The sequence below is a fragment of the Lampetra fluviatilis genome, chromosome 22 (assembly GCF_964198595.1).
Source record: "Lampetra fluviatilis chromosome 22, kcLamFluv1.1, whole genome shotgun sequence".
Classification (NCBI taxonomy): Eukaryota; Metazoa; Chordata; class Hyperoartia; order Petromyzontiformes; family Petromyzontidae; genus Lampetra; species Lampetra fluviatilis.
This window is the reverse complement of record NC_136296.1, coordinates 10,595,645-10,621,724: the sequence shown is the minus strand read 5'-3', so window position 1 is coordinate 10,621,724 and position 26,080 is coordinate 10,595,645. Positions and strand designations below refer to the sequence as shown.

The 26,080-nt window shown below is 49.7% G+C and overlaps 1 protein-coding gene across 2 annotated transcripts in view; it reads left to right on the top strand.

Annotated features, from left to right (window-relative positions):
* Window positions 1-15,229, top strand: part of LOC144938626 (transcription factor AP-2-alpha-like) — a 75,052-nt gene extending 59,823 nt beyond the window's left edge. For both annotated transcript variants that reach the window (XM_078866614.1, XM_078866612.1), the window contains exons 3-7: window positions 7,269-7,326; window positions 7,960-8,194; window positions 10,473-10,591; window positions 11,842-11,983; window positions 14,745-15,229. In XM_078866614.1, coding sequence (XP_078722740.1) covers window positions 7,269-7,326; window positions 7,960-8,194; window positions 10,473-10,591; window positions 11,842-11,983; window positions 14,745-15,063 — 873 coding nt within the window. In that variant the 3' untranslated portion in view covers window positions 15,064-15,229. The remainder of the gene's footprint in view (window positions 1-7,268; window positions 7,327-7,959; window positions 8,195-10,472; window positions 10,592-11,841; window positions 11,984-14,744) is intronic.
* Window positions 15,230-26,080: the final 10,851 nt, after the last annotated feature.

The window sequence follows — 26,080 nt, the reverse complement described above, 5'->3', positions numbered from 1 at the left end:
GTGGGTTAAAAAACGACCGAAAGATTTGCACGGTCCTAAGCAAGCAAGCGAACTTAATATAAAGGATTTAAAAAGAGAGAGATTGGCCCGTACGGGCACGTGCTTGTCAGCAGGCAGCAGCACCGACGAAGGCACGCGAGAGGGTGGTGTCGCTAACGCCACGCCCGACCGCCTTTGTCTCCCTAGCGGCGACGTTTAACGCACTCATTCGTGGCTGAGTCGACCTAGGCGGGGTGGGGGGGGGGGGACATAACCGGTTTGAGATCGTCGCCAGCGGGAATCGAACTCGCGTCGCTGTAGGTTCGTCGCGCAGCGCGCTAACCACTTGCGCCACCGCTCCCCCGTGCGGACGCTAATGCTGCACGATCGATGTCGTCGCCACGTTTAATTACGAATTCACTCAAAGCAGGCCCCGCATGGCACGCGAGCATCGCAGCGTTTCCACGTTGTCCCAGACCCGCGTGGGCTGTCACGACCAGTGAATGCTCCGGTCCACAGCTATCGAATGTCTCTCGCTGGTCGACGTCTCGGGGTTGTTTGCCGCAGCTGTATTTGTCCACGTGACAACTGCATTTGGTTTCGTTTTTTTGTTTGGCCGCATCGGGTGGTCGAGGGCTCTACGTGACATCACACGTCCACGATTTCACTTTAGAAATATATTTGTAAAAAACACATACCAACTAAATCATCTAAGTCTTCATCATTTTATTTTGCGTGTCTCGCTTCCACGACGGTGTGCATCAACACCTCCATGACCCGCACCGGGGGGCGGGGGGGGGGGGAATGAGCGCATTGGCCCACGTTACGGACGCGCGAAGCCAAGCGTTGAGCATCCACCGCTTAACGAACGCTCCCATGATCGATAATTCACTGCTCAACAAAAAAAACTTTTTTTTCTGGCCTGGACTTTTGCAACTGTTTTAGACTAATTTCAGGGTGCTGATTCCAAATCTGATCTCAGATTAGCTCTATCACATTTCATTTTTATGCTATTTTCATTGATTTTACCCGAAATTAACTCTGTCACTTATGATTGCAAGTTGTTGCGAGTCAGTGACTGCTTTAGTGTTAAAATATGGTGCTGTATTTTTAGGATAGGTGTGTTTATAATATAATTTTATGTAGATATCCACATTTATTTAATATTTTTCTTCCGCAGTTTTTATTGAAAATGCAATATTTGATATCTCAAAAACCTGATGTGATAGACAAAAACTGATGCCAGATTTGGAATCAGCACCCCAAAATTACCTTATGCCAGGAAAAGTGTGTTAACCAGTGTAATATATTTCGATTTAAAGCTTTCGTGACTGCAGGGATTCATCTTCTTGGTTCTTTCGGTAAAGTCACGTAGAATGGAAATAATAAAATAATAAAAATAAAACATAATAAAATAATTCTCACGACGTTTCGGCCACAACGCAAGTAGCCGTCCTCAGGTGGAGGACAGGTCTATCGAGGAGACAGAGTCTCCTCTGTCGAGGAGACAGATTCTTCAGACTCTGTCTCCTCGATAGACGCTGTTCTCCACCTGAGGACGGCTACTTGCGTTGTGGCCGAAACGTCGTGAGAATTATTTTATTATGTTTTATTTTTATTATTTTATTATTTCAATTCCACGTGACTTTACCGAAAGAACCAAGAAGATCAGTGTAATATAATCACGAGCCTCGTTTTTGGGGAGGGGGGGGGGGTGAGGCGTAACTTCGCTTCCTCGTATTCTCCGCCGCGACGCTCGGTGCGGTTGCTTTGAGTCGTGTGCTAGCAGAGAGGGCGCCATGCAAACACGAAATGGGAAATCGAATGGAACGATTGTTGCGCCACATCAAGGCCCAGAGGTTCCGTGCCCTCGGGACGAAGTTCGTCGTGCTGGGCTGAAGCCTCTCACCTAGCTACGCAGCTCTATCTTCTTGGTTCTTTCGGTAAAGTCACGTAGAAGGGAAATAATACAAATAAAACATAATAAAATACAATTCTCGCGACGTTTCGGCCACAACGCAAGCAGCCGTCCTCAGGTGAAGAACAGGTCTGTCGGAAAGACAGCGTCTGAATTCATTCAAAAGACAGCGTCTGAATTCACCTGAGGACGGCTGCTTGCGTTGTGACCGAAACGTCGTGAGAATTATTTTATTATGTTTTATTTTTATTATTTATTATTTTCCTTCTACGTGACTTTACCGAAAAAACCTAAGAATATGAATCCTTGCAGTCACGATAACTTCAAACCAAGATGCTTGCCGTTCTAGTGTAGGCTCTCTGTCTCTAGCGTATGGCAAGAATGTGCAAAGTCGCGTGTCCAAGTTCAAGTCTGTGAGCCGTGGATGCCGATGAGATGTGAAATAGAGTTTTATAGCTCATCAAATTCTGAAAAAAATGGTTTATTGTTAAAAAAATAATGATGATAATGTATTCATCAGATATGTGGAGGCGTGTTTATATGTATATCAACAAAACATTTCGATCAACGCACACGTTTTGTGACTGTACGTCCATCGGCCAGTGCGCGCCAGCCAGCCAGTAAAACTTGTTTCTAGACGATAGTAAGCTAGGACGCTTTGTCACTGCGGCAGAGCAGTGCAATGCAATTACACCGACCTCGCTTAGCGGGGACGTGGAGACCCGGCGCAATTTATCCAATTTAGTAAATCCCAGGTCAAGTGCCCCTCTGTGATGGTTCAGTTAAGAGAGAGAGAAAAAACACACACGCACGAATAATTCCCCACCCACCCACCCACCCCCACACCTCCACACGCGTACACAAATTGCACGTACTGACTGACGTACAAAGACACAGATCCTCCGTATCGCTTCTAGATTTGAAGCTTTCGTGACTGCAACGATTCATATTCTTGGGTTTTTTCGGTAAAGTCACGTAGGTAAAAAAATTAAAATTAAAATTAATAAAAGTCAAATTATTTTATTTTTATTTTATTTTACCTCCGTATAGCCTCTAACAGACTTTTGGGGCAAGTACACGTGGGGGTGGATGGGCCAGCACCACCCCCCGGCCGTCTTTGTCTCCCCAGTGGCGTTGTTTACACACCGATTAGCTCACATGCACACGAATAGACACACACAAAGACAACGATCCCTCCACATAGTGTTAACAGACCTTTGGGGCGAGTTTTGTTAGTGAGCAACCTATGAAGGCCGGGCGGCATACGAGGGGATGGGTGGCCAGCTCCACGTCCGGCCGCCTTTGTCTCCCCAGTGGTGATGTTTACACCGCACCAGGTACTAATTTGAGGCTGAGTCGACCTAGGGGAGGCCCAGGAACGGTTCAAATAATGGCCGTGATCTGGAATCGAACTCAAATCGCTGAGTTCGTATCGCAGTGCACTAATCGCTATACTACCGCTACCCACGTCGCCACAAACACACACGCGCATGAACACACGAATGAACACACACGCGCATGAACACACACGCGCATGAACACACACGCACATGAACACACAGGCGCATGAACACACACTCGCATGAACACACACGCGCATGAACACACGAATGAACACACACGCGCATGGACACACACGCATGGACAAACACACGCGCATGAACACACACTCATGAACATACACGCGCATGAACACACGAATGAACACACGCGCATGAACACACACGCGCATGAACACACACGCGCATGAACACACACGCGCATGAACACACGAATGAACACACACGCGCATGAACACACGCATGAACACACGGATGAACACACACACGCGCATGAACACACACGCGTGTCCAAGTCCGCGCGCGATGCGATGCGACAGCCGCTCCGCGCGCCCGTGCCGCGCGCGCCACTCCGAGGGTCGCGCGCGCGCCGCGCCTCGCCTCCTGATTGGCCGCGACAGCGTGCTCAGCCCCGCAGCCCATAGCACAGCGCCCCCCCCCCTACCAACCCACCAGCCAACAAGCCGGGGTTCGACTCCCGCCCCCAGTTCACTCTGAATGGGAATATTCGGCACGAAGTTGTCAGGGCGCGCTATACGGAGCAGACAATTAGAGCCGTGGGGGATAGGGTGCATTGGCCACGCGATTGACCGGAGGCCTTTAGATTTATTGACGTGTGACACGATAGGGATAAGAGAGCAATGTATGTGGTATGTAGTGCGTGTGAGCACTACAACTCCCTCTCCTCCGCCATGAAGGTGTGCGTGATTATGACCAGGATGGGTTCAACCACCAAACCAATTCCGTTACAGCGCAAACCACCGCGCGTGCGTCAGCGAGACGAGGAGTTGTTTTTATTGATGTGTTTACTCCCGCGCCGCACTGCCCTCTGCTGCCCACAACGCGGCTACGCAGCAGCCTGTAGCCACGCCGAGGTCACCGATCCTCCGAGCGCTATCCAGGCCCGGCCTTGCTTAGCCTCACCAGATCTGACGATCGTCGGGCAACAACTCCTGAAGAAAATGCCGAGACTCATTTTTTCCGGAACGCTGTTACAGGCTTTGGGGGGGGGGGGGGGGGTTAGGGCTTATTGGCGTAAGGCACTACCACTCGATTACAAGTTGCGCCTGTCCGCAATGACCCCTTTATTCCCATACAGCACCGTACATTAGATTTGTAGGAGCACAGGGCACGGTGAGGACGAGGCAAGGGGAGACATGGATTTGGCCCCTGCCAGAACAAATTTCTCGAGACGTCGTTCCAGACCGTTCCAGAACGCCGTGGCTTAGCAGTCCTCGCCTCTCGTGAATCAACATTGTTGGCAGCGCTCAGAGGCACGAAACTAACCCGGGACTCACAGTGACACCAGCTGCCCTCTGTCCTTCTCACGGCCGCGCAGTTCCGAAAGCTCCCGTCAATGGGGGTGTCCAATTGAAGTGGATTTGTGTTTTATTCGTCAGGGGGGATGTTGTATTTAACTAGATTTTTTTTTTGTATCTAGACCTGGGACACGCTTTTATTGGAACCGAGCGCTGAGCGTACGAAGTTTCATATCCACAATCCGATAAATTCTGGCACTTTATCTATTTACGTACTTGCGAGTGTGACGTTAACGCCAAGATAAAGCGTGGCTTTACCGATACGCGTGTGGATACACACACCACGTGAGTTACTTTAAACACACCAATAACATGTGCACGTTTATTTAAACAAACTAACGTTTTGCGGAGAATGACCCATTATGAAGACGAATTTTATGTTGATTTTATTAAAATACTTTTTTTTTTATAAATATGAACTTATACACCAACTGACAAAAGCCATTCCTTATACATTTTGGAAGCTATTGAGAACCAACGGGGTGCAAGGCTGCAGTAAAGGTTTAAGAACCACTGCTCTAAATAATGCAGTTTCACAATCGGCATTAACCAGGGCGGCCCCTGGGAACCGAACCGAGAACCTCTTCCAACAAAGCCAGGCGAACGCGCTGCCGCCCCAGAACCGTGACCCATGCCGCACGTGTTGGGCGAAGCTTAATCGTCTCCCGAAGAATATTGTATACGAATACTCAGAAACAGCTTTTTGTCTTCATAATATTTACGCAAACTACGCGATTTTTTTCAATTTTAGTTTTCAATTTTTTATTGAAACAAAAGGGCCAAGAGCCCTTGGTTCGAGCGCGTTGCGTAGCTTGCTCGATCCGACGAGACGATCCCCAATGCAGTCGACTCATCCCACAGGAGGAGAGGGGGGGGGGCGCAGGCCCAGTCACGTGGGGGGGGGGGGGCATTATGACAGGGGACGGATGGGCGCGGAAACTTTAAATCAGTTGGTTCTTAAACTTGACTGTAGAAATCGAAAAAAAGTAGTGTAATGTTAATAAATACACAGGGCTTTATGAAACAAAGTGGCCGTACATTTTTTATTTGAAGTTTTAGTGACTGCAGGGATTCATATTCTTGGTTCTTTCGGTAAAGTCACGTAGAAGGGAAATAATAAAATAATATAAACAATAAAAATTCTCACGATGTTTCGACTGCAACACAAGCAATCGTCATCAGGTGTGAAATCCACAGCAAGAACATTTGAAAAAAGTGGCGTTTTTTCCTTGCTGTGGACTTCAAAGCTGATGACGATTGCTTGTGTTGCAGTCGAAACGTCGTGAGAATTGTTATTGTTTTATATTTATATTATTTTATTATTTCCCTCCTACGTGACTTTACCGAAAGAACCAAGAAGAAGTGTGGCCGTACTTACGTGTTTATCTTTTCGATGATTAACCTTACAACAACAAAAATCTGCCCAAGTCTCGCACCCCCCCCCCACCCCCTCCAAGAGAAGGGCATCTCGCACACCCCGTGGTATGCAGCGTGCACCCCGGGTTAAGAAGAAGAAATAGAACCACTGCTCTCAAGATTATATCATCCGTCCCTCCTTTTTTTATTGACAACGGAACGTGTTGAGTGTATTGTTCGTATTCACTGTGCTTGTGGAACATTGCCAAAGCAGCAGCAGCAGCAGCAGATAATTTAACTTTTAAGATGCGGGTGATCGCAGTACAGTCCAACAATTCAATATTTGTTTTGCTAACCTGTTGAATTGCCGCTTAGCTTCACCGACAAATTCGGACTGTAACTTTAGACGTCAATAAATTGTCCAGCTTTCTTGTGGAGGGGTAAATTACGTTTAGAAAAACAATGCCGCTGTGTTATACGTAAAGCGCACGGTTATTATTGTAATAATAAGAAAATGGGCTTATGACTGCGCTTCAAATCAAACAGGCGTGTCACGTGTTTACAGCACACGCACTGGATGGCAGAGACGTCGCTGGACAGCTCCTTTATCAATCCACTGCTGGATGGAAGCCTCCCCAAACCGGATCGGTCACTGGGCGTTGTTCGATTAACCTTGGGGGGGGGGGGGGGGCGGAGTGGGGCAGCTGGTCGAATGAGTATGGAAAACCCCGGGTTAGCCCGGTTCATAGCACAGCGCCCTAACCACTGCGCCACCGCTCCTCTGCCACACCGAATACACACTGTGCGCACACCTGTACACACCGTGTACACACTCTGTGCGCACACCGTGTACACATCGTGTGTACACAGTGTACGCGATGTGCGCTCTGTAGTAGCTGTGCACTTGCACAAACAAAGACAAAGACCCCCCGTATAGCCTTAACATACCGTTGGGGCAAGTGCCGTTAGCGAGTACCTTATGAAGGGCGGCACGGCACACGAGGGGGTGGGTGGCCAGCACCACGCGTCGTTGTCCCACTCGTGCCGATGTTAACACACCGCTCCAGGCACACACACACACACGCGTGTGCGCACATGGCAGCCGTGTGTCTAACGGTTGTGCGTAATCATCCACAGATGGAGGAGGCCCTCAATTTAAATCTGATGGACCACTCCGACTCGGTGATTAAGAAAGGTACGCCCTTCTCACGGACGCACCGTTACCCTTCCGTCAGTCACGTTCATCGTCATGGGCCTTGACCGATCCACTGCTGGATGAAGGCATCCCCCCTCACCCCCCCAAACAAAATATGCAATCAAACCACCCAGCACATGCACGCAGAGCTGATTCTGTCGCTGTATCTCCACGGTGCGCGTTCTCTCTCGGACGAGTTCCATGCTTTGGCTGCCGCTCTGCCGTTAGTCTCGACCATCGGCCGTCACCGTCCCATCGAGCGACCGGTCCAGCCCAAGCTGATTCACTTCTTGCTTGCCTCTCAACAAGACTCCTCTCACCCCGAGCGTGGCTCTCCATCGCACGCGATCCTCTCGCTGTCAGTCCCCTCCGTGTAATTGCAAGCGTGCATCTCGCCCACGATTGAGTCTTGCCCCCTTGATCTTTCGTACCCGCCGCTTTCCATTCTGTGCACTCCTTTGAATGTCTTCGCTCGAGTCCACATTTCTGATGCACGTTTCACAGCCGGATTATCGAGCATTCATACGAAAAAAAAATGTACACGAATATTTATGCACGTCTATAAAGCGATTCATTTCGAGCATGCGTGATTTTTCTGTCTTCCTTCCGTAATTTTTTTGTTATATCCATCAGTCGTCATCGGCTCGTCCAAGTCGGGCATGCACGGGGGTGGAGCGGGCGAGATGATGGGCAAGGGGAGCCTGGTGGGCAGCGTGGGCAACCCGGGAGAAGTCTTCTGCTCCGTGCCGGGGAGATTATCTCTGCTGAGCTCCACGTCAAAGTACAAGGTGACCGTGGGCGAGGTGCAGAGGCGCCTCTCTCCGCCCGAGTGCCTCAACGCGTCTCTGCTGGGCGGCGTTCTGCGCCGGTGAGTTGGTCGCGGAGAGGAACTCCGTTACACGTGGCACACACCGCGGGGGGGGGGGGGGGGCACGGGGCGCGGACAGGGGCAGGGGGAGCCAAGGATGTAATGCGAGAGAAGATGGTGAGAGACCAGCACAGTTGGCTGCATGCTAGTTGACGTCCACGTACCGAGGAGCGGGAGAGGGAAGGGGTGCCGGGTGCGGAAGTCTCCGGCATGGACGACGAGCAGGCGGAGGGCACGGCTCAAGACGAGCACCAGGAATGGAGAAGGAGGATGGAATGTAGGGGGGGGGGAGGAGAAGGAACGTCTGGACCAAGGTGTTGGAGATGACGACGAGGGTGATGATGAGGGAACGGGTGGAGGGGAGAGAGAGAGAGAGAGACTAGAGAAGAAGGGATTGAACGAGGAGTGAGCTGTATGGAGAGCAAGCGTCTGTTTTCACAGTGGGTGGGGAGAGGGGAGTGGTTCAGAGCGGGGGGTGGTGGCAATACCGAAGTCACGTGGTCTGCGGGAGGCTTGAGCAGATTGAGACAGAGAGGCGTGCGTGCCGGCACTACCCATCATGCATTGCTTCCCCCACACGAGTCGACAGAGCCCACTGTGTTGACGGCTACACGCTCGCTCGTCACGGTGGCACACGGAAGACCCAACGCAGGAGACCCCCTGGGGTTTGATCTTCCGCCGAAGCTCACGGTCTAACCCAAACCGCATCCACTGCACAAACCATGGCAGATGCGGACATCTCCTGCACAAACAGAAAAAGTAAAAACTATCCAGCCGTGCGCGACTGTGGTCATCCACGAAAGACCGTACGACGTGGAACGACGCAAAGCCCCGATCCCCAAATACGAAAGAGACATCGGGGTTATCTGGCTGCTCGTGAAACTGTAGTCGTCGCTCTTGCATCTGGATCACCAGCCGTATGGAAGACGAAGTGGCACATTGCAATTGGCACTCGCTCACTGCATTGGCTGCTCGCCGTCGCGATTGGCCACGATCCACTCCGCTCATTTGGCCGCAGCCCACTCGTGTACGCGGCCACATGTTCATTAGCTAGGAGGGGCAGAATGTGTGTATGTGTTCTGTGTGTGTGTGTTTGTGTGTCTTTCGTGCATGGGTGGATGTGTGTGTGTGTGGGGGGAGCGGTGGTGTAGCGGTTAGCGTGCTGCGCTACGAAGTCGGCGGCCCGGGTTCGATTCCCGCTCATTGCCTACGCCAGTGGCGATTATTTGAATCAGTCCTGGGCCTCCACGAGGTCTACTCAGCCTGAAATGGGCACCTGATGCGGTGTGTAAATGTTGCCACTAGGTAGACAAAGACGGCCAGGCGTGGTATTGGCCACCCACCCCCTCGTGCACAGAGCAGGCCTTCATAGGCGCTCGCTAACAGCACTTGCCCCGACAGTATGTTAAGGCTATGTGGGGGTTCTTTGTCTTTTGTTTATTTATATGTATCGACTGTGTTGGTGTGGGTACTGCCAAATGTTATGTTACTGCGTGGGTGTGCTTACAGTTTCAAGTTCATGATGTTTAAACACTCGAGAACTGGGCAAACATTATGAACTTGAAATTTGGACGAGGCCATCTCGTGACGTGACCAAATGTTTGCGTCGTTAAATGTGTCCTCACCTCCGAAAAAAGTTCAACACACAGGACATACAAACAAGGATAGTTCGCAAGAGTGACCTGCTTGTAAAGCGATTTGCCAAAAGCCATCGCGTAATTCAACGTGATGTTAGCAGCCGGGGCCGGGAATTGGACTGGGGTGACGCGTTTCGTAAGCGCAGGACGCGACGGACGACACCAACAACAGCAGCCGCCGCTATCCGCCGCCACGCGGCTGCGACGTCACCACGGCACTTGCGCCATGCTCGGTGCACCGTTGAGGCCACGTGAAGTGTCGAAGGGTCGCAGGGAAGAGGTCACGGGAACATACCCCCCGGTGCTACGGGGTTGACGGACTGAGACGGCTGGCAGATGCGACGCGTGTGCGCGCTACCCCACTGCGCCAACCCACCGGCGTTGGCACGGTGTGCGTTAAATCTTGACTTAAAGCTTTCGTGACTGCAGGAATTCATGTTCTTTGGGTTTTTCGGTAAAGTCACGTAGATAGGTTCAAAGAAAATAACGAAAAAAGACAGTTATTTTTGTAACAGTTATTATTTTTCTTATTTGAACTTATCTACGTGACTTTACGGAACGACCCAAAGATTACGGTGTGCGTTGTTTGGCACCACCGCTCCGGTCGGTCTCGGCTAACCCCCTTCCCGTCCTCTTCGCAGAGCGAAATCAAAAAACGGAGGCCGCTCATTGAGGGAGAAACTGGACAAGATCGGGCTCAACCTCCCGGCAGGCAGACGCAAGACTGCCAACGTGACCCTACTCACCTCGCTAGTCGAAGGTGAGCGAGCGGTGGCGGCGATGATGACGGCGATGGATGACGGCACAGCAGTCATCGCACTGCGCTTACTACGAACCCGGCGTCTCGATGTCAAAAAAATTGTGAAAAGCGAGAATAGTTTTTTTTTTTTACCCTTTCTGGAAATAAAACGGGAGGTGTTAAGATGTTCAAGCACCAAACAGAGACGTTTTTCAAGGCATCAAGTCTGCATTAACCACCCATACCTGCGGTGAACGTGCAGACGAACATGCTCTGATGATATACGCATTGTCTTTGAGACTGATTGGCTTACACCGGTGACAGCCTTGTCCGTCGCCCTGTCTCACCACCAGCGTCAGACCAAAGAACGCCAAATGGCGACCAGAACAATGGCAATGCTTGCGAATTCGATTCCCGGTCACGATCAACATTTTTCCGACCTACACATGAGCAGGTCCCCGGGGCCTGAATTTGAGTGTACCTGACGCTGTGTGTAATCATCATCATCATCATCACTGGGGGAGATAAAGGGCGGTCAGTGTTGGCCAACCAACCACCGGGGTTGTCTCTAAATCGGTACGACTCTCGACTGGTGCTGTTCGACGTCACGTGTTACGTTGACAACGCGATGCTTTGCCCATGCTAAACAAAAGCTGCTCACGTAATTTTGTAAAATTTCAAAGGCTGTACAGCGTGCCCGAAACTGCTGATGAGACCCAAGAAGGTCTGAACCAGTCCAGTTTATTCGCTTAATCAAATGCGGCCCCCGTGAACGTGATGTTATAAGGCCAAGAGGCCGACATAAACGAGAGCATAATTTAATGTTTACGTGGCGATAGGGAGCTGATGGCTATTTATTAATTGAATTGAACTAACTAGTGGTACACTAACCAGTAGGGCACTAACTAGCAGGCCGCTAACGAGCAAGTCACTCATTCGAGAGGGCACTAACTAGTTGGGCACCTATTTAAAGCTTTCGTGACTGCAGGGATTCATCTTCTCGGTTCTTTTGGTAAAGTCACGTAGAAGGGAAGCAATAAAATAATAAAAATAAAACATCATAAAATAATTCTCACGACGTTTCGGCCACAACGGCTGCTTGCGTTGTGGCCGAAACGTCGTGAGAATAATTTTATTATGTTTTATTTTTATTATTTTATTATTTCCCTTCTACATGACTTTACCGAAAGAACCAAGAAGATAGTTGGGCACCGGTTAGTGCGACACTAACTCGAGGCGCGCTAACTAACTAACCGCGCTGCGTGTCCCAGGCGAGGCCATCCACCTGGCGCGCGACTTTGGCTACGTGAGCGAGACGGAGTTCCCCTGCAAGGCGGTGGCCGACTACCTGACGCGCCAGCACGCCGACCCCTCCGACATGCACACGCGCAAGAACATGCTGCTGGCCACCAAGTGAGTGCACGGCGTGGCGTCGGGAGCTCGTCGCCGCTACGTTACGCGCGCGCGCGTTGTGTAACGAGCGCGCGCAAGCGTTTTTCGCTAATTTTTTACCTTTTTTCAAAGCGTTTTTAAAATTATTTTTTTAACCAGAAGCAACCTCACCTCACCCACCCAGAGGGGGAGGGAGGCAGGTGGCGGAGGGGATAGGTGGCAATTTCGCCGATAAAACTTCATCAGCGTGAGGACCGCCACGCGCATTTGAAACCGTCGGGAGTTTTGACAGCAGCACGATAACGGGGGGGGGGGGGGGGGGGGGGGTGGGGAGCACACGTCAGGGGCCACACTCAAGGCCACCCAGGGGCCTGCAGGGCCACCGGTGGCAATGGAGAACACCGCCGGCGTTCACGGCCGCTGTGCGTCGGACACAACAGGTGGATCCATGAAACGGACTGAAATCCCCCACTCTGTCTCTCCGTTTATCTTCGCCGCTGGCCTCCGATTCTGTGGTGGACTATCCCATGCCCCCTGCCCCCACCATACCTCGCTCTACCTGATTCAGGGTGGTTGGTTAACCAGCGCTCACCGATCCACTCCGGCCACTCGTTCGTTCACCCGCCGGCTGCCAGCCGCCTCCTTGTTACTCTTCTATCGCTACGGCTACTGCTACCATGGTTAGAAGCGACCTGGCCACATATTATAGGTCAACGAAAGTGGCTTATCATCACGTGGAAATTTCATCACGTGGAAATTCCAAGCAGCAAAATATTCTAGATAATACAGATGCATGTTTGTAAATGCGGAGGGGAAAACCGGAGGACCCGGAGAAAAAATCCACTGGATCACAGGGTGAACACGCAAACTCCACATATACAGCAGGCGTCAGGGTCGGGATCGAACCCCCTGACCCCCTGCATACCAGGCGAGCAAGATAACATCACACCACCGTGGCACCCCTCAAATAAAAACAAAACCAGTATAGATTGTAGACGTTCAGATTGCATTGGTGTAGCCCGGGTAAGCCCACGGGCGGTCAACCGTCCAGGTTTAGTAACCAGGCTAAGAAAAATCCTGCTTGGCTTTGGAGATCCCGACGAGATCTGTTTTGTCCGAAACGGGAGCGGCGGTTTAATTTGTGGGGCTTGCTCACGGGGCCCGAGTGTTGATACGATGGCGATGCAAATTCACGACGTGGTTGTGTCAACAAGCACGGCTCGAATCCAACACGAGCTCACGGAAACCTCCTCGCCCGTTCTGTTTGTTTGTTGGCGTTCGGAGAACACGAAACGTTAATTTCTTAAGAAGAAAAAAACTACCAGTTGCCGGCAAGAGGGTGAGGTTTTCCAAGGACACAGAATTGTGCGTCTCTACTGGTGTTTTGTTAACAATGACCTGCCTCTGTTGTCTGTGTGTTTTTAATGGACTAATTCAAACCCAAAACGCTCTCTAAAAAATATATTTTTTATTCCTCGTCTTAAATGCTATTTTACCTGGTTAAGAACACAGATCTTTAACCACATTCATTATGGAAATCCAAAACTACTTTATTTAAGCAAGCCACCATCCAGAATGCAATTAACTGTGAAAGGTACTGACGAATGAACTAAAATAAAAAGCAGAATATGTTAAACTTCTTTCGCACCGTACATATCCAACCGTGCTAATCGGAGGTGCGGGGGAAGGACAACAAATTAAATACAAAAAGCAGTTCCAAAGAAATTCGTTTACAATCTAGAGTTTTCAAACTATCCCAGTCTGTGGGTCTCTATGTGAGTATAGGTCTCGATGAGTCTATGGGTCTCTATGTGAGTCTATGGGTCTCTATGTGAGTATAGGTCTGGATGAGTCTATGGGTCTCTATGTGAGTCTATGGGTCTCTATGTGAGTATAGGTCTCGATGAGTCTATGGGTCTCTATGTGAGTCTATGGGTCTCTATGTGAGTATAGGTCTCTATGAGTCTATGGGTCTCTATGTGAGTCTATGGGTCTCTATGTGAGTATAGGTCTCGATGAGTCTATGGGTCTCTATGTGAGTGTGTGGGTCTCTATGTGAGTATAGGTCTCTATGAGTCTATGGGTCTCTATGTGAGTCTATGGGTCTCTATGTGAGTATAGGTCTCTATGAGTCTATGGGTCTCTATGTGAGTCTGTGGGTCTCTATGAGAGTATAGGTCTGGATGAGTCTATGGGTCTCTATGTGAGTCTATGGGTCTCTATGTGAGTCTATGGGTCTCTATGTGAGTATAGGTCTCTATGAGTCTATGGGTCTCTATGTGAGTCTATGGGTCTCTATGTGAGTATAGGTCTCGATGAGTCTATGGGTCTCTATGTGAGTGTGTGGGTCTCTATGTGAGTATAGGTCTCTATGAGTCTATGGGTCTCTATGTGAGTCTATGGGTCTCTATGTGAGTATAGGTCTCTATGAGTCTATGGGTCTCTATGTGAGTCTGTGGGTCTCTATGAGAGTATAGGTCTGGATGAGTCTATGGGTCTCTATGTGAGTCTATGGGTCTCTATGTGAGTATAGGTCTCTATGAGTCTATGGGTCTCTATGTGAGTCTGTGGGTCACTGTGAGTCCGTGGATTTATGCGAATCTGTGCGCCTCTATGTATGTACATTGAACTTCTTTTGCACCGTACGCAGCCAACCCCTCTAATCGGAGGTGCGACCAAAGGGCAAAAAATGTGACCACAAAAAGCAGTTTTGAAGCATCGCGTTTTCAAGTAATGCAACCTCCGTGCGGTCCGTGTGTGCGTCCGTGTGTGCGCGCCGCAGACAAGTCTGCAAGGAGTTTGCTGACCTGCTGACCCAGGACCGCTCCCCGCTGGGCAACGCGAGACCGCCTGCCGTGCTGGAACCCGGCATCCAGGCGGCCCTGACGCATTTCAGCCTCCTCACTCACGGCTTCGGCAGCCCGGCCATCCTGGCAGCGCTCACGTCCTTCCAGAACTACCTCACGGAGGCGCTCAAAGCCACGGACAAACTCTACCTGAGCGGCTCCCAGCAGCAGCAAGGCTCAGGGACAGACTCGTCCAGATCGAGCGCGGGTGGGAAGATGTCCGATAAAGAAGATAAACATCACCGGGGAAAGTGATCTCCTCCTTCTCCTCCTCCTGCTACCCGCCATTGCGGCGACGAACTTCGGGTTCATTGTAATGATAATTCTATCAGCAGCAGCAGCAGCTGCAGCAGTAGTAGCCAGCTGTGGTAGTGGCGTAGGTATTGAGTGTGCAGGCGGTGCAACTGCACAGGGACCCACGACCGCTGGGCTATGAAGAGGGGGGGAGGACGGGAGAGGGGAGGGGGGAGGTTGGGGGAGAATTGATTTGGACAGAGTGCTTCATTTGCATGCGCCCGCACCTCCGATTAGCACGGTTGGTCATGTACGGTGCGAAAAAAGTTCAACAAACATACATACCAGGGCCCATGCCAAGACACGTGGCCGCATCACTGAGCAACGCAAGGGATCGATTTGGTAATGACCGCGGCTCGAGAGTTTACGCCGTGAGCGCAGACAGATTAAAAACAAATGAAAGTTTCGGGTGACCAAGAAATAATCTGGACTTTTTTTTTTTGGCGCTTAAAACAAGAAAAGCAACTGGAATTGTTTTAAAGTTATTTTTTTACTGACGCTCATTACGGTGGCGCTAAACGACTCGAGGTCGATGCTGTTGTTGTTGATGTTGACGTAACACGGCGCATTTGTAAATGGTGACTTGAGAGAAGGAAAATTTGAAATCTTCGCGTTCGCGTGCGTGCGTGCGTACACGGGACATTGTAATCACGCTGCGATTTGCTTCGAAATCCACGATCGCTCGACGTGCCAGCGGAAGACAAAAAGGCGGACGGCTGAACTTGCGGCCCTTTGGATAACGAAGAAGACGACAATTGACGAGTTTCAAGAAACGATTACGACGACAACGACGACAACGTCGTCATCATCAAAGACTGGGACGTCGTTGAGAACAGAAGGACAATCTCACGAGGAATAAAACGCTTGTCGATGGAGAGAGAGAGAGAGGAGACACTCGGATAGAGAGTTGGCCGATTAAGAAAGTTAGAGGCGGTCGTGGAAAGTGACCAAATATTTTTTTTATTTTACTTGTTTTATTGGAATCATCAACGCTATGATCACCGTCGTCGTCGTCATAACCATCACCACCTTTGTGCTGAGCGTCACAACACCGAAAACCCCCACGGTATGACTCGCCCCCTATGCTCGCCAATCTAATCCGTTCAATCACAAAACGATCGCAAGCTGTTCGTGGACAAATTGCATAATTTATAGCATTGGAAGGCGAGTGGCACTCTGTCAGTCCACTGCTGGATGAGGGCCCGGCTCCCAAGGCAGTATCGATCGTGGCCGTAACAACCCCTGACATCGATTATTGATAACGCATCGGACTCACTCTGTGTAACAATTCTGTGAATTTCGATCGCTCATGCAGTATACTGTATATATATAAAATGTTGCAATGCATTGGTATTGAGGTTGTTACCAACCCAGGTCGCTTCCAGAATCGCTCCCTTCACTACAATGTTAAAATAAAATATATGTACTTGTTTGGGAAAGTAAAGATGATCCAAAAAACAACCCGTGTGTCAATAAAGTTATACAAATGTAATGACACCCACACACTCGCGCGCAGCCACCAGATTATAAGGCGCAGTACAGAAAAAGTGTGCGTCTTATAATCCGGATAATCCTGTTTTAATCGATTATTTAATCGATTATGCCCCCCGTTGTGTAAGAAATTTAGTTTTGTGGTGGTATGTATATACAGAACACACGTATGCTGTATATATATACACACACACAAAAAGACAAAGATCCCCCGCGTAGCCCATGTAAGACTGTTGGGGCAAGTGCTGTTAGCGTGCGCCTATTGACGTTGGAATGGCTCACAAAGGGGGGGGTGGGTGATGTGTCCAACCCCCACGCGCGGCTGCCTTTGTCTCCCCACCTCATTTCATGACGTGAGCTACACGGCAATGACATGACCCAATTTTAAGAGGTGAGTGCGCTAACCACTGCGCCACCACTCCCTTACGCATCGTTTTCTACGGATAATAAGACGCTCCGCAAACTTAGACGAAAGTAAAGTGTGAACGGTGTGCCCCGTTGTCAATACGGTTCTACAAATCTGATCTCACACACACCTCCGATTAGCATGGTAGGGTGCGAAAGAAGTTCAACATACAAAGACAAAGACCCCCCCCCGTATAGCCGGAACAGACTGTAGGGGCAAGTGCTGTTAGCGAGCACCTATGAAGGCCGGCACGGCATACGAGGGGGTGGGTGGCCAGCACCACGGCCGGCCGCCTTTGTCTCCCCAGTGGCGATGTTTACTACACACCGCACCAGGTACTCATGCGAGGCTGAGTCGACCTAGGGGAGGCCCATGAACGGTTCGGATAATCCGTCAGTGGCGTATCCCGTGAGTGGATCTCGAGTCGGCGTGGTTCGTAGCACAGCGTGTTAACCGCTGCACCACCGCTCCCCCCCCCCCCAAACACACACACTCGATTATAAGACGCACCGCCAACTTTTTGCTTTTAAATATACAGAGGGGGGGAGGGGGGGGGGGAGTGCGTCTTATAATCCGGTCACTCCGCTCCGTGTGTACATAGCGACACGTGTTAAGTTATGTGTACGTGATGTACATACCCGTGCATGCACAGGGGATAGACAATATTTAAACTCTGGGAAAGAAAAAAAAGATACATCTTTTTTGTTTTTTACATATTTACCTCAGAAACATGATGAGAGAGAGCAAAACGTTGTTTGGAGGATTGTATTTTTCCAAAGCATTTTGTTTTTAGTCATCATTTATTTCTCGTTTTTTTCTCTCTCTCTTTAGCTTTTAATCTGTGTGTGTTTTTTTTAATTAATGTTATTAATATAATTGTATTAACATAAAATAGGGTGGTGGAGGGAAGAAAGACACAAAAAAAGACGAGGATTTTTTTGTCACTTGCTCTGATAAATTTATTGGACTCTTTGTTTGGGAAATGACGCGTATGCTGTTTGTAAATCTACTGCGAGGTTGTACATATTCTGAGTAAATTGTTATAACGGTGCCCGAATCTATAAATAAATATACACATTCTGATGTCATCCCACATCTTCTTTTGTTTTGCGCTGTGAGAAATACGTGAATTATTTCGAGCTCGTTTTAGAATTTATTTTTCTCGGGGAAATGTGTCGACAATTGTGTGTGTGTGTGCGTTTATCACAGTTTGCGAACAAACTCCAGTTTTCGCCACCGCCCCCACATTCGATTCGAATTATTGACACGTTGCACGCGCCTGTTGATTAGTAAACACGGTACAAGCGCGAACGTAAAACGAGAGGGGGAGCTTTGCTTAAAATGTTACTATACATCTCCTCATAATTATATGTATCCTGCACATAAAACGCACGTATGTTTAACACATCCCATCAGCCACTAGTGCCTCATTGGAGTGCATTGCTGCAGCAGCAGCATTATTGGCTCAAGGCAACAACAACAACAACAAAACCCTCCTGAGACCCCCAGCTTCAACATTCAACGTCTCATCAGCAGAGCCGGGGCTCGCTTCAACCAATGCTGGTGAACTACCAAATGTCATTGGGGATCGTCCATAAATGACGTCACGCGATTTTGGACGATTTTTGACCCCCCCCCCCCATCGGCACAAAAAGTCAGACCCCCCCCTCAAATATGACGTCATAAAGCTCTGCCCCCCACCCCCCCAAACCCATATTTACATTTTGAAAATAAAACATGCTTCAAATCGCTTTAAACTATTGTCATTGTAGTGCGTATTTTATGTGGCGCTGCACTCTGATGTTGTAGGAGTGTTGTTATAACAATTCTATATTTATTTAAAGTTGCGCATTTTCATGTGACGTCACATTTCTCAACCCCCCCCCCCCCTCGTCACACATCGTCACAAATTTCTGACCCCCCCCCCCAGGTGCGTGACGTCATTTATGGACGGCCCCTTGGCAAGGACCCTCTCCCGAGATGTGTATACCGGTTGTGCCATACGTGATGGCGGGAGTGGTCACCGTGCCGGCGTTCCTGTGCCAGTAACGAATTTGCACATTTTCCTTGCGTGACAAAGCTTGCTAATTGGCCGTGCCGGCTGTCGGCGGGTTTAACGACGCATTTATATTCGCGCGATCTGACCCAAAAACCTCTGTTGCCGAAGTAGTAGCATTGCGGTTATCGCGCACCGCACTCCGAACCCGGGCGAACCGAGTTCGATTCCCGATCACAACCAACACCGGTGACGAATCTGAACTGGTCCATGAGCCTCCCCTGTCTAAGTCGTCGACTCAGCCTTAAAATGAGTACCACGTGGTGTGGCGTGTATGTACGCACGCACGCCGCGCGCAGCTAACGCTGCTAATCGGAGGCGTAATCATCAGGGAGACAAAGGCGGTCGTGCGTGGAGCTGGACGTCCTCGTGCGCCGATAAACGAACCTCATAGCGGTACCCCGGGGAACCAGACTACTCATGGCTCTCGCACAATGTCCGTGACGCAGTCATTTTTTGTCTGTTGATGGTCGGCGATGCGGCAATCGACTCATCTCGATTCGAGCTGTACAGATGCACCACTACGGTGCGTACCGCGAGCGTTCAGGGTTTCGGCGCAATCGTCCTCGCTGCGTTTCGACATCGCGGAGTGTGGCACCGATTTCGGATTGATTGGTACCCCAGTCGCGGAGTGAAGTAACACCCCTGGAAAAAAATAGTGTCCCAGAAAAAAAATATTTAATTGCTTCGGGAATTTTGGATTATTCGGTACCCCGGGGTACCGCCATAAGGATCAATTCTGGCCTTAATAGGTGCTCGCAAACAGCGCTACGCCTCCCTTCACAGTCTGCCACACACACTGCTCTCAATTTCAATCATCCGCTCTTCACGTCACTCGCGACGCGTTTAGCAATCATGAGGCTGGTGCAGCGCGTCGGCGATCTAATTTCGCAATCGGGAGACCCCCAAGTAAACGGATTGGTAATCGTGGCCAGGCGTTTTAAGGAAAGGTCAACACAACGGCAAATCAAACCACTCTACTCGCGACACTCCAGCGCTCGCATTAACACGTGGATACAGGTCAACACGCGCACGCCGCTATATTCCACTCACGTCCACGCGCGCGTTCAACCGTCCGGAAAATCGCGATAATTGGGGTTTCGCACACAATTAGGGCGCCTCCTTCTTGACCCGGTGAACGGCGAATATCGCGTGAACGCAGCGGCGGCAGTGCTGAAAAGGGGGCGAGTACCGGCTGCCCCTGTCCGCGTTGTCATTGTGGCAGTCGCATGCGTACGGGTTGAACTTCTTTTGCACCGTACGTAGCCAACCGTGCTAATCGGAGGTGGGGGCGAAGGACAACAAGCCATACACACGTCTGGTCTCATTGTCAGCTCTCCGTTTCTGGACGAAGACCTCCACAAGGGTCAGTGGCGAGCAGGCGTAGGGGCATCACCGGTGAGCGGCGGTGCAGAGGTTAGCAACCCGAGTTCGATTCCCGCTCACGGCCCCCAAATACCAGCCACGATTATCTGAACTGGTCCTGTGCCTTCCCTAGGTCGACTCCGCCGCAAACGAGTACCTGGTGCTGTGCGTAAAGATCGCCACTGGGGGAGACAAAGGCGGTCGGGCGTGGTTGCTGGCAACCCACCCCCTCGTGTACCGTGCACATCTCTAAAAGGTGCAACTTGCTATCAGCACTTTCCCTAACAGTCCGTTCAAGGCTATACGGGGATCTTGGTCTCTGTACACATACATATAAACGCACACTCGCATACTGATTGAATCACTGAACTGGCATTGATAGCTTGAACGCATTTAGCGCGGGGCCCTTGAAAATGCGGGGCCCGTAGCATATGTAGCTACTTGTGCGACTAGGATAATCCGGCACTGCCTGTAACAACGATCCACTCATATTGCTTGCCGCTCATAACGCAGAATAAACTTTGCACACACAACCGCGTGCCACGCCCCCCCCCTCTCTCTCTCGACACGTGTACAACACGTGTTGTGTCCTTCCGCCGTACGTACGGGGCGAAATAAGTTCTACATACATACGTGTGTGTGTTTGACGAGTGAGTCCGGATGGTACACACTGCAATGCGTAAATATGTTCACGAGTGAGTGACTGAGGTATGTAAACTGCAATGATATATCCATAACAGAGGCTTCATAAATGTTGTCGTAAAACCCGCCACCACCCGACATAGCCAACCAGTAAGGTTTGTCACGTAAACAAAACGTGCAATCCGTTACTAGTTCAGCACACCGCTTGTGTGTTGGAGAGTAAAACCCGCAACATTTACCATTCGAGTACGACGTTTCGCCAGTAATTACAACCAGCATCATCAGGCGACAGACATATTTGTGGAGAAATCCTCCTTTTTCGGTCTTAAATAGAGGGTTTAACGACATTTATATTTACGCGATCAAACTCAAACAAACTATGTTGTGGATAATGTTGGTCGCGAAAGCCTACTACGTGTTAAACACTGTAACGATATAATTATGTTATAAATGGGCCAGATGACTAACCTCTGGCGCGAAATAAGTTCAACAACACACACACGTACACATAATTTGAAATTTAAAAATTGTTTTAAATTTTGGGCCAGCGCCCCCCCACCCCCCAAAAAAATTTGGGAGCAAAATATGTGTTTAAAGATTGCGTTTGCTTATGTTTGCCGAATTGGTATCATCATCATTATCTTTGCTAATTGCTGATCCTTCCATCTATCCCCTGCTGGTTGAAGGCCAACTCATGCTGTGTCGGTCGTTAGACAAAACCTTGACAACGCTGGTCACTGCGGGTCGCTGAGTCAGATGATTGACTCAGGACCGGCTCGGACATCACTCCCCTGTGACGTTAGCCGTGGCCAAGAATCGAACTCAAGTTTCCGGGGTTCGTCGCGCAGTGAGCCAACCAGTGCACCACCACTCCACTGCAAGTTACTCGTACACACGAGTATACGTATCGAGTCACGGCGACACAAAGAACACCCCACGTGCTGATAAACAATTATACTGCTGGGGGATGTTGATCGGTGCTTGCCAGAGGTTATGAATCCCATAATTAATCCGCATTGCATCCCTCTGGAGCACACAAGCGAATATGTGGATAGTTGTGACAGCAGTAACAATAATCATTACAATAATATATGCGGGAGCGGTGGCGCAGTAGCGCGCACACCGCTTCTAGTGACCTGAGTTCGATTACCGGCCACGGCTAGCATCAGTCGCTTCTTTCACCAACACACTGATCAATAACGGTGAAGTATGGTCAATAACAACCGTCACGACCGACACGGCGCGACGGTATATCGACGAAAACAAGGCTGTACATTTTGCAATAATAACGACTATAATAATGATGATGATACCAATTAGTCAAACATACGCATACGACATGAACACATGCGTACGCTGCATTAGACGGCACGCTAATTTTCGAGATGTGCGGTAATGTGGCGTGAATATGAGTGAGGCGTGGGGAAACCCTGCCGCCCTCGTGCGGGGATCGCGTGAGCATCTGCCAGTTCTCAGAGGCAGCGGCAGCAGAGGCGCGGAGGAGGAGGATGGTGATGGGGAGGATGATGGTGATGGGGAGGAAGAGGAAAATGGTGATGGGGAGGAGGATGATGATGGTGATGGGGAGGAAGAGGAGAATGGTGATGGGGACTAGGATGATGGGGAGGAGGAGGATGATAGTGATGGGGAGGATGATGGTGATGGGGAGGAAGAGGAGAATGGTGATGGGGAGGAATGGTGATGGGGAGGAGGAGGATGGGGAGGAGGAGGAGGATGGTGATGGGGAGGATGATGGTGATGGGGATGAAGAGGAGAATGGTGATGGGGAGGAATGGTGATGGTGATGGGGAGGAGGAGGATGGTGATGGGGAGGGGGAGGATGGTGATGGGGAGGAGGAGGAGGATGGTGATGGGGAGGAAGAGGAGAATGTTGATGGGGAGGAGGATGATGATAGTGATGGGGAGGGGGATGATGATGGTGATGGGGAGGATGATGATGTTGGTGATGGGGAGGATGATGGTGATGGGGAGGAATGGTGATGGGGAGGAAGAGGAGAATGGTGATAGGGAGGAGAATGATGGTGATGGGGAGGATGATGGTGATGGGGAGGATGATGGTGATGGGGAGGACGAGAATGGTGATGGGGAGGATGATGGTGATAGGGAGGAGCAGGACAATGGTGATGGGGGGGAGGAGAGCGGGGGTGAGGGTGGGTGGGTTGGGAGAGATCAGGGGGGAGGCGGGGAGGAAAGAGTGATCGAGCGAGGAGGAGCTGGGAGGGTGCGGGTCGAAGAATTGGTGTAGGGAGAAAGAGGGAATGGTCGAAGTGTGAGGGTGGAGAATTGAGAGGGAGGAGTGATGCTGAGAGCGAAGGGAGAGTCAGAGAGAGAGCTGAGAGATTCAGATAGAAGAGGGGGGGGGTGAGGAGCTGAGAGTGAGGGGAGAGAGGCTGTGGAGCTCAGGGGTTCGGTAGGAAGGAGGGAAGTGAGGGTAAGGAACCCGGGAGCCTGAGAGTGAAGATCTGAGAGGAGACGTGGGGGGCAGGGGGGGGGCTCGGTACGAGCCCTCGCGTGGCGGGCCGCACTGTTTAATCGCTCGAGATGGCGTTAACATGAGCAGCTGCTAGCGCTACGCTAATCGGGCAGTGGCTCGTAGATTTATAACGCTCCACCTAAGCCCTAATGGGGTCTGTCATGAGGGCTGTGATTATTACTATTATTCTTATGCTTGGTTCTTTCGGTAAAGTCACGTAGAATGGAAATAATAAAATAATAAGAATAAAACATAATTAAGTTTTATTTTAAATAAAAGTCACGTAGAATGGAAATAAGAAAATAATAAAAATAAAACATAATTATGTTTTATTTGTAATAATTATGTTTTATTTTTAAATAATAAAATAAAAATAAAAAACATTTTTATGTTTTGTTTTTATTATTTTCTTATTTCCATTCTACGTGACTTTACCGAAAGAACCAAGAAGATGAATCCCTGCAGTCACGAAAGCTTTAAATCGAAACTATTATTATCATGCGGTCGGAACCCACAGTGGTGACCCATGCACTCGCTATACAAGTGATGTAACGTAGTCTCTGTCATTGGGGCCACACAACGCCACGTCACAAGTATTCCACGCTATGTAGTTTTATGTCGACGCGTGCAGAGTAGACACGTGTGATCAAATGTGCCAGTCAAAGGGGGGAATCAAATCGATAGGACGGCCCTATCGCGGAGATGGAGCGATGCTCATCTGGGATTCAGTTTGGTATTCTTAGGTTTTTTCGGTAAAGTCACTTAATACAGCTATCGTGCTGTGACGGTTCCACTTGAAGACGGAAGCTTGTGTTGCCTCCGAAACGTCGTGATTTTTATTTTTTATTTTACTTTTATTAATTTAATTTTTTTACCTACGTGACTTTACCGAAAAAAACCTAAGAATATGAATCCTTGCAGTCACGAAAGCTTCAAATCTAGAATTCAGTTTGGTGTTGGCTCATTCTCAGCAGAGGGAACTTGGGAACCACGGCATCGACGATGAGCTATTGATGACCTATTTGGCCTTTGACCCAGGTCAAAACACCCACGACCCCAACATGATCACCGTCACAACGTGAAGACGTTTTCTCAACAATCGCAATTTGCTTCCCATTCTTATTATCTGTTTAAGTTGAGAGACACCGGATAGTGATGGGCAAAGCCTTAAGGCTCACTCACAAGTATGCAGAGTATGAATATATGCATTTTGTGTGTATGTATATGTTTACGTAATCATTTATATGCGTGTACCATATGTACATTGGTGTAGCGGTTAGCGCACTGCGCTACGAACCCAGCGATCCGAGTGCAATTCCCGCTCACGGCCAACACCGATGATGATTATCGGAACCAGTCCTGGGCCTCTCTTGGGTCGACTCAGCCTCAAATGAGTAGCCTGGTGCGGTGTGTAAAAATACATCGCCACTGGGGAGACAAAGGCGGTCGGGCGTGGTGTTGGCCACCCACCCCCTCGTGTACCATGCCGGCCTTCATAGGTGCTCGCTAACAGCACTTGCCCCAACCATCTGTTAAGGCTATACGGGGGATCTTTGTATTTTTTAATCTTTGTATATTTATGATTTATCTATGTCTGGCAAGTGTATGCGAGCGTGTACGTATGCATAATGCATTTGCTTTGTGAATATTGTTACATGACCCACAGCTATGGAAGCTGCCCTGGCTGTTTCAACAAACTCTCTCGACAGGCAAACAACCAATCAGACCTGCAGACAAGGCAGACAGACAGAGAGACAACAGGTGTAGAGCCTACAGGCAGAGACAGACAGAGCTACCCGTGTAGCCTTAGCAGACTGTTGGGGCAAGTGCTGTTAGCGAGCACCTATGAAGGCGGGCACGGCACACAAAGGGGGTTGTGTGGTCAGCACCACGCCCGGCCGCCTTCGTCTCCCCAGTGGCGATGTTTTTCGACACCGCACCATGTAACTCATTTGAGGCTGAGTCGACCTAGGGGAGGCCCAAGACCGGTTCAGATAATAGTCACCGGTGTTGGCCGTGAGCGGGAATCGAACTCGGCTCGCCGGGTTCGTAGCGCGTAGTGCCGCTCCCCAAGACCAGATAAAAACAACCGTGGAAGATTATCTTTGAACGAAACGCACAAACACCGAGTATAGAGAGCCCCACATATTTTTTTGTTACACGCAATTCCAAAATCAGTTTGATGTCGTGAGAAGCGGCAGCCTGCTTAAGTGGGAATGGTCTCCCGCGCTCATTAAGCGGAGCTCAGCTCCCGTCTGGCTTGGGGCTGTAACTCTGATGCTCCCAGCCAGAGCACAGTGGCCTGAAAAAAACTAAATATTCAAAAAAATATATAAAATATATATCTTTAAATAATAATAATAATAATAAAATTATCCCCCCCCCCACCCCACCGACCCTTTGGAGATCCTAAAGGGTTGATGTCCGTGCCTTATTTTCCCGTCTTGGTTGCAGCATAATTCAGGTTGGTTGCAGAGAAAGAAATAATCCAGAGTGCGTTCGGTTATGACGATTAAGGGATTTG